Source organism: Chaetodon auriga, chromosome 9 (genome assembly GCF_051107435.1).
Source record: "Chaetodon auriga isolate fChaAug3 chromosome 9, fChaAug3.hap1, whole genome shotgun sequence".
Taxonomy (NCBI): domain Eukaryota; kingdom Metazoa; phylum Chordata; class Actinopteri; order Chaetodontiformes; family Chaetodontidae; genus Chaetodon; species Chaetodon auriga.
This window is the reverse complement of record NC_135082.1, coordinates 24628430-24637947: the sequence shown is the minus strand read 5'-3', so window position 1 is coordinate 24637947 and position 9518 is coordinate 24628430. Positions and strand designations below refer to the sequence as shown.

General features: G+C 41.0%; 1 protein-coding gene across 1 annotated transcript; it reads right to left on the bottom strand.

The window, feature by feature from the left end:
* Positions 1–6225: 6225 nt before the first annotated feature.
* LOC143325991 (cathepsin Z-like) lies at positions 6226–9111 on the bottom strand. Its single transcript, XM_076739440.1, has 6 exons — positions 8990–9111; positions 7997–8160; positions 7108–7287; positions 6849–6999; positions 6502–6664; positions 6226–6351 (listed from the first exon to the last, which is right to left on the bottom strand). The coding sequence occupies exons 1-6, from the start codon at positions 9109–9111 to the stop codon at positions 6226–6228; spliced, it is 906 nt and encodes a 301-aa protein (XP_076595555.1).
* Positions 9112–9518: the final 407 nt, after the last annotated feature.

Sequence of the window (9518 nt, the reverse complement as noted above, 5' to 3'; positions counted from 1 at the left end):
TTCTTGCAGGCGGGCGCTTTGTCGACATCGATCATCATGCTGGCGGTGGTGGATTCGGGCATTTTCATTTGAAAAAGTAGTTAGGAGTTAATGATTTGGGCAAGTGCGCAGCGAAATCATTTCGCGCACAAAGCCTTACTGTAGTTAATTACATTATTTCAGCGCGGCTACCAATCAATTAGAGGAGGATGGCTTGGCTCTTTGTTCCTTCTTGGTAGTAAAACATTACAATTCCGCATGTTTTGTGAATCAATATCGTTAATCATTGCGCGTGAATACCATCAACGCCAACTCGGGCGTTCACACAACCTTAACCCGTTGTGTGCCAAGAGCAGAGGGCCTTTGTTCCAGACAGCAGCCATCATATCACTGTCCTGGGAGAAATAATCTGTGCTGATGCTTCCTATTATGTTCAAATTGAATCAATATGAGACAAACCTATTAACCAAACCCTCATGTTTGCGTGTTTCCTCATGCTGAAGAGGTTTATGGCTCCATTTACTGGACATACCAATCTGCAGAGGGTGATTTTCAGTTCAAATAACCAATTTATGATGTGAACTTAATTATAATACAGTTGTCTTCTTTTTTTTCCTCAATAAAGGATGTTTTTCCTTCATAACAGCACCTCCCACCAGCTGAAATGTGTTAAATGCAGGGAAATGGGATCGCCCTGTGTGCACATTGAAAATGTGCATTTACTATCCGCATTTAGCGTCAGAAAGTTTGATTTGTATGCAGAAAATAACATCTGCAGAACTTGCGTCACCTCTTTAGAATCAAAGCTTTGCTTGCTTCCAGAACTGTAAACCTCACAGGAGTAAACAAATCTCTTATGGCATCTTGGTGTGTATTAAACTCATGTTTAGTTGTCAACATGCTGTCAGAAAATCCAGACAAAACACATCAACACACAGTCATGATGCAACATGCCAAACAGTTTTTCAACAGGGGGCAGCATAGTGCAATTACAGGTCAGTCCATTTAAACCAAAGGACCCCTCCCTCCCCTATTTCCTCCCCTGAATGAATGAGAGTGCTAAACAAAACCTCCAGTAATGATGGCCACTGGCTGGAAGATGAAAGTCACCCATGATGTTCCACTGGCCAGATGTCATTAGTGGGCTACATTGTGATTCCAGAGAGGCAGCATGGTCATTTGGAGAGAAGAGCACACAACCAATGAAATTAGGACATGAATAATATACAATACACATCTGGCATCTGCACGTAATGCATGTACATGATGTGAAGCGACATAATAAAAAACATATCATGGCATATGTGCAGGGTTATTTGGCGTTGTTGAAGAGTCAGTTCACCCAAATTACAAAACAATGTATATTCCCACTTATCTGTAGTTTTGTTTGTGGCACTAACAGCGACAGTGTCTCCACTCATCTGGGGAAGTTTCCACAGGGTCTGTTTCTTTGGCAGAAAGTGGTTCCTAAGACAAGTGTTTCGATGTTGGTTTGTGGATAATTCAGAGTAACCATGACATGTTTAATTCATCTGAACAACAAGAGAAATCCAATTCACCTCCATTGTTTTTTTGGGTGGAGGCAGAAATCTTTGTAATTTGGGTGAACTGACCCTTTAAGGTGAGTCTGATGAATTGGTTTCGTTTGCTTTTTCTCATGTTTTATGACATTTTAAGGCCTCAAGATTCCAACTCTCTCTGGGACCCACATGCAATCGGCCATCTGAGCATCATAAGCACAATGAAAGCAAAACAGGGCAAAAAATACTTGTATCTGAGTACCAAAACAAACACCTTCCCACTCCTGTATGGTATATACATGATATATTGATTAGATTAGTTTGACAGATGAATAACATAACCACATTTTCAACACATAATCGAACTAGCCCAGTGACTCCAGACTACCAGAGCCATCCTGGTGTCAGCCTGACAGCTATAATTATCTAATATAAGGTAAAACAATCAATTAAGAGAGTTGCTATCACATTATATCCCAACTTAAGTGGGTGGTGATGCAGGAATCACCATAATCACACCTTAAACTGATGTAGTTTGACGTTTTTATTTCTTTTATCTTTGGTAGGACTCTTGTCTCAATATTATATGCATGACTGTGAGCCTGTCTGTCTCTTCCCCAAACATCTTATTCACTCAGACATTTAGGTTGTGATCTTGTATGATAGTCACATCTTAAGAGACTATTTTTGTCCATATTGTAAACAGACATATCTGTTGCATATCATGCCGCTTTTAGCTATAACTTGAGAGGACTGAGTTGTGGCTTAAGGTATGAAATCAGTTCCCCATCTGAAACATCAACAACAACACTCACAGTCATCCAAGTGGCATGGACCTCCAGTAAGGCTGCTGCATGGAGTTTTTCAGCATCAAAAATCCATTTATAAGAAGAGTGTTAGGCTCTTATAAGTCTATTTTCATTCTTATTATATGCACATATCTGGAGAGCTCATTGAACGTAGAGGGATATAGATAATCTGCTGCTCTTGTTTTCATAATAATGCACCCGTTTGGAGTCTATAAATGTATAATACATGTCTCTACAATAATCCTGCCAATTAGATTTGAGCACATTGGTCCTTCATCAGTAACAGATTGTGATTCTTGAGGTAAAATCCAGAGGGAATATGAGGCAGTCATCCTAAACAGTTCACTCATTGCGGGCCTCTGATCCTGTGATGAAGTGGGCAGCTCAGGAATGTGGAAGCGGCCCTCTTGAAACAACGATAACACGAGTGACTGGTGTTCTAATTAAAACTTCTAGGGGGAGGCTGAGAACTCACTGACTTGGAAGGTTCGCATCTATTTTTAAGGGATCTAATAAGAATGCACTACCTTCGGAGACAGAGTGATAAAAGCAGAACAAAAGCACGGTTCAGTGAGCTCTGATGTTTTAGAGGCCGTTTCTCTCTGTTCTGTGTGTTCAGCAAGTTAGTTTGAAATAGTATTGACTGCTCATTGGATTTTCACTCTCGAGCCCCCGTTCAGCTGGCGCAAAATATGAATTTTATGATGAAGCATTAATAATGTATGCAATCGCCAATTCTTTTTTTGCAAGCCAGGGCAGATTGTGCGAGCAGATTCCCGTCGTGCTGCGCTAACTGAAATATTCATGGCCATATTATTCCTTAATTTTGTTGTGACTAAGAGGGATTAATACTCATCCATTAACTAAAGCTAATTCTGCAGCCGCCTCGAGGTTGCATGAGTATATTGGTGAGGGAAGTGAGATTAGCAGTGGAATGATGCATAACATCAGCGGGGTGGCTATGGCTGTAAATCGATTTAGGAATCACACTGACTAAGTGATTGTTGTGTGTGTGTTTTTTTTATTTTATTTTTGGCTTGACAGGGGAAAAACAGATCATGAGGAAAAGTGGTGGCTGGCTGAGGAAGACACTTTGCTTTTAATGATCAAATCATATTTCCTGCACGGGCTCATTAGCAATACGAGACTTACGTCTACATTTTTTTTGCTGTTTGTGCTTTAGATGTATTATGCAATGCAACTCAGCTCAGACGTGCCTTTTTGCTGAAGTTTGGGCTATGATAATGAGTGATTTATACCATCTCGTTGAGCTAATCTGCTTCATGCATTATGATTAGAATCATCAACACATTCTGTGATGTGAGCCAGGCCGTGCATTTTGGCAAACAGGACGAGATTTGTCGCATTTGGAGTGAAAAGTCTGCTCAATTCATATTTGAGACGATAAATGCATGATTGATGTTATTGTGGAATGCATGAAGAAACCTGATCCTTTTTTTCTCTCTTATTGCATCGGCTCACATGGCTAGTAATAATTTAAATGCATCATTTGGGCATGTTTTGAATCATTAAGATTAGATAGGGTGTCTCTAACCTCTTAGGCTAAATCAGAGAACATGTTTTTATGTGAAATACCAGAATGTATTCTGTGGCTCTGGTTATGGTTTGTTCTCTGTTGCTTATTTCATGAGGCAAGTTTCAGCAGCGGCCTTGGAGAGGCGAATGCATTGGGAAGGATTACACAAAGCACACACACAGGGAAGCTTTCTGCATATTCCTACACTGCTGCTAGAGGCAGCTGGCATGGATAAATCATTACAATGCCTTGCTCAAAGATACTTTAGAAGTGGATATTCCCCCCAACTCCAACTAAGCTGATAATCCAGGCCTCTGCAGCACTGGAACGCCTCAGTAATGGTCTTCATATAACAACCACCCGCTCCATCTCCATGTTTACAGAGCGACATATTGATCACTGAAACAATACATAATGGGTTTGCAGGAATTGTTGAAAAATCAATTTTGCCATATTGATTGCTGTAATGAAGATGAATGCTGAATCACTCAGTATGAAAATGGCTCGTGCATTTGCAACCTGCATTTTTCATACCATTTATTTGTCACACTAGAAAGACTGCCCTTTCTTTTTGACTCTCAGACCCAAAGATTACCATGTGTTTTCATTCACAGCCATTAGAGCTCTGTTTGTGATTATGCAAATGAGAAAACATGCAGGAAATTTAATCAGAGCGCAAATTTGATTTCACGTGAAAGATTGCTCGAGGGTGGGGGCTTGATCGCATAATATTGAGCAACCAAATTATGCTCAATATTTGTTTTCACAGTGGGCCTCCACTCGGACACACCACAGCTTTATAGGCTTAAGGTTTCCCTTGGTTTGGAGGCTTGAAGTTAACAGCGCTGTATAAGGTTTGATTATCCTTTGTTCTCCCTAGAGATGCTGAATGGAAACTGCAGTTAATGGGAAGCATTTCCATATCAGCAGCAAAGCATAGCAGCTTGTGTTTATGCATTTTTATTATTGTTGCATCCCCCGAACCAAATATCTAAGTGCTCAGTTTTCTTTTGTTCCCCAGATGAAGAGCAAGAAAATGGGCTCTTTGTAATTGCACATAAACTCAGAGGATGGCATTGTGCTGTTGTGTGTGTGCCACAGTAGATAACTAGTGATTAAACTGAATGTTACTCCAGAAGCATGACAGAACTGAAACTAATAAAGCATGTCAGTCAATAAGGGAGGTGGGTCTGTTTATCAAGCTCAGAGATGTAGAACAAACAAATGTCATTCAGCTTTTGAAAGAGACCGGCTCAGTTTAGTCGTCCTGCGACCTGAAGTCTCAAGGTAATAACAGGAGGGTTGTTGTATGTCATTCAAAACAGTCTCAGGGAACAATTGCTGTCAGTGTACAGCTGTAAAGGCTCCACAATTTTGTATTTACACCCCTTACAACATGGACATGAAGGCAGAAGCAAATTAGGCTACATAGTTTGTGTCAACTGCACACAAAATGTTGTTGAAATCAGTACCTGCAGAGCAAATGTTAGTTTCCCCTGGAGATCTGAAGTTAATTTCACAACTTTTGCAAATACCAGCTGTGCCTCTCAGTGTGCACAGGGCAGCAAATCAGGTGCACCAAGCCTAAAGAGTTTGCACCCAAAATGTAGTCTGTTATGAGCCCCATAAAATTCATCCCCTTTGCTACAAACAGTGCCCTCCATTTTGTTCCATCTGTCTTTCAACACCAGTTTCTTTTAGCAGCAATCTGGATGTACAAACTTTGAGTAATATTCAGCTTGTGAAGCTCTGAAACCCACCTAAACACTGAATGTATGCTACATGAGAGTGGACATCTCCGTCAACATCGGTTTCTCACGAGTCCCTCAGCTGTATGGAAGCGCAACACTAAACCACAGAAGCACCCCTTTAGTGCAAGTGTGATGCAAGTTTTAAGAATCATGGGGAGGCAAAAATCCCAATATTTTCTGTACAAGCGACACAACATGCAACTGCAGTGATGGCTCCTTGGGCTGAATGATGTAAAAGGCTGAACGAGGCAGTGACAAAAATAACTAAACCTTTGCTTAAAGCCTTTTTATTTTAGTCAACTCCAAAAAGCTTCTCCACCATAAAAAGCAACTCACTGCATCCTCTAATACCAGAAGTGACCCAACTGCAGACGATGCCTTCTGCATTCAGGCCGGAGTCCACTGGAAAAGAATTAGTTCACTTCAGATGCTGCACCTTCACGTAACACAAAGTCAGAGGTTAAAGTTTGATGTTGCAAAAGTACTTTTATTTCACTGACATGACAATTCCAGTTCATTTGGCCCATAAACATGACAAGAACAAGATGTTACAATTGTGAAATCATGGATTAGAAGTGAGGATTAAGGCATCGTTTCTGTCCAGTGTAGTTACACATGGTCCTTCACTTCTACAAGTAGGTTGAGGGTACGATCACATCTCCGTACATGCAGTCTTCCTCCAAAGCAAGATTGTAATTGCTTCCACTTCCTCCTTTGTAGGCACTTGTCACAATTCTGAGCCAGCCTCTCTCACCCTAGAGGGAGAAAAATCTCAAGGTCACTTGGATTATAAATCAAGTGCACCCACTGCATTTCATTCTAACATCCAATTTCTAAATGCCAAGTTTAAAAGCTACTGAACCATGCAGGGACTGAGGCTATTGAGTTACTATGAGATGACTCACCCATGGCTCTCCCCAGGAGTTACGCACAATCCAGTATTCAGTGCCATTTTCTACACCCCAGCCAGCAACTGTCACAATGTGGTTGATGGTACGACTCTCAACATACTCAGAGTACAGACCCCCAGTGTACTCGTCTAGTTTCTCTGTGGCCATGATTCCACAGCTGAGGGAAGAGGCATTCACGATGATTTGAGAACAGAAAAATGACTTGGCATTTATGACCATCGCTGGCAGAATCTGACATGATTAACTGTCCTCAAAACTACTGTTGGAACATTTAAATTGCATTCATACAACTCCATTTAAAAAAAAACAAAAAAAAAACAAAAAACTTCAGCATTGAAAACCTGATTGGTCCACCGCTGTAGATTTCCGCCATCATATTATCCCGTCCACTAATTTCTCCGAAGTCACCTACTTTCCATAAGGTGTAGTTTTGCACATTGTTGCATTTCCCAAAAGTGGTGCAAGTTCCACATGCATTGAATGGTTTACATTCTGAGGAGGGAAGAAGAAAATAAATAAATAAAAGAAAGAAAGAAGTGTGTTCATTTACAATCTCATAGACAAGATGAATGAAAGTGCAGACTGTTGCTGAGGTCTTACTCTGGTCAATTGCCTGATAGTTGTTGCAGGTCTCATCAGGGATGCCATGTTTGTGGGCATACTCCCACACTCCTCCATGGTCTCCTCCATGACAGGTGCCGGAGTCAGCGCAGTCGACCACGTGTTGGACAGAAATATAAGCAGATGGCCATGCGCCTTTCCGCTTTATGTTGATACGATCTACACGTGGCAGAGAAAACAGTTCCCCACAAATGCAATATTTGTTTTGGAAAAGCTCAACTCAAGTCTCAAATGATTTTATCACTGAGGTTCCCATCTGTTTTGTCAAAAGATTTAATCTGCATACCATTCCTGAGAACAGACACCCCTCAGCAATGCCATGTCCAAATGGGTGCACTCCAAAATTCAGGCTAAAGTCAGCATGATAGAAAGTTCACCACAGGTATGGGTTCACTGTATGACGACTATAGCAAGACTAGGTCCAGGCACATGGAGAGCCAAGTAGCTTTAGCATATTAACCTGTCCAGACCTGTGAACACTTGTCTAAGAATTAAGCCACAAATTAGTTTTGAACCTTCTCAGATACTTGCTTGCCACCACAAGGTTCATATTTAGCACAGATGTGAATGTACCGATCTCTCCATTTAACTGTAAGCAGAAGTATTTAATAGTAACTATTCAACCTGAACTATTTTGGCTTAAAATGTTTGGAATTTTGATGAAGGTGAACGGAATTCGTTTGTGCCATTTAAGAGTTTTAAGAATTAGAGAATTGTAAAAATGAAGCGTTCAGGGACCTCATGTGAGCAGTTTTACCTGGACTATTTGCTGTGCCAATAAATGCCACTAGAGACAAGTCAAAACATCATTTGACTTAAACGGATATTTGACATAATCCGGAAAAATCTAAATTCCCCAAAAACTGACCTGCCATTGCACTGGTGCTGCCATGAGCCCAGCAGGAGCCACAGTACTGAGGGATGTGCTGGTTACGAGTTGCACTGGCATAGTTGATGCCATTTACGTTCCTCCAGTCCCAGGACTTTGGCAGCTCGTCAAGGTTGAGAAGTTCATGGGGACGAGGTGCAGTTCTGCGAGAGACACTTTTCTTCAGTCATTTCACAATCAGTGAGATTTAAGGGCAGCAGGTTCGCAGCAACACAGCTTTGAAGTACATATCCACCAAGGGAAGGAAAAAAAAAAAAATGACAGGTGGGTGCAGTGTACTCATCACCAATCAGACACTGAGGAATCCGGTCAAGATTGCAAGTTTCAACCAATTCTAAAATTAATCCCAGCTACTGAAAGAAGGGCATTAAAATCAAGTCAGACATGAAAAAAAATAAATTACATAATGCCATTAGTGACCAAGGATGCAGGCAAACCTCACATAGACTGAGCACTTAAGAAGTCAGTAACCTCATATGTAAACTCTGTTCCTGTATTGTCTTGACTATGGGATTATTGTGCAAACGAGATCTTCCTGGGCAAACCTTCCTCTCCGTGCAAGTCCCAGCATCTTCACTGGCAAAATTAACATCAACCACCTGTAGCCTAGAAATAAGCTTGTTCGGGGCAGTGCAGAGCCTGTGAAGTGCAGTCAAGGGCAAAAACAGCCTTAAGAATTAACTTCAAAGGAGTGGAGTTTTAAACATAATTTGGAAACCTGGAGTCTAGTAGCATGAGTGGGATTTATCCTCCGAACATGTATCTAAGAAATCAGTTCAGACATATCCAAAGAACAGAGAGAGAAAACCTTTCAAAATTCCCTTAGACATCAAACCTCAGTCTACCTGCATATACATAATTGAACAAAACTGGTTACAATTTGATTTGCTGCCTTCTGATAAAGTCTAACAGGTGAAAACACAGAAAGCTAGAGAAATAAAGCACCAAACATTGAAACTTGAAGCAACTCACTTCACCCCAAAATTGATATTCCTGGGCACCGGCTTGTAACAACTTGGCTTCTTGCTAAAAAAGTGTCTTGCTGAAACAGCAGATGTCATGAGCAGGAAAATGAAAACGAGAGTCTGAGCCATGTTGAGCCACAGAGAATCAAACTACAAAACACTTTGGTTTGGCATAAATAGCCCACCAACCGACCAGTGGAGAGAGAGCAAGCCTGCTGTGTGTCATCAAGCTAATCAGGCTTTATTGATTTCACCTGGCATTTGCTCTGATTTAGTGCAGGTTAAAGAGGAGATGAGTGAGCGCGTTCCATCAGGGTCAGATTAGCTGCAAAGCACATGTTGGCCAGCTACTGCATGTTCACTGTTTTTGTAGCCAAAACATCCTTTGCAATACTTAACACTGAGAGACAATTCAATGCTGCAAATGGATTAAAACCTCATGTTTAGCTGTGAAACGAGAATGCAACATAGTGGGAAAACAATGACTGTTAAATGCAGACTCATTTAACTTTTTTTATAGGTCATTTAAACAGCAT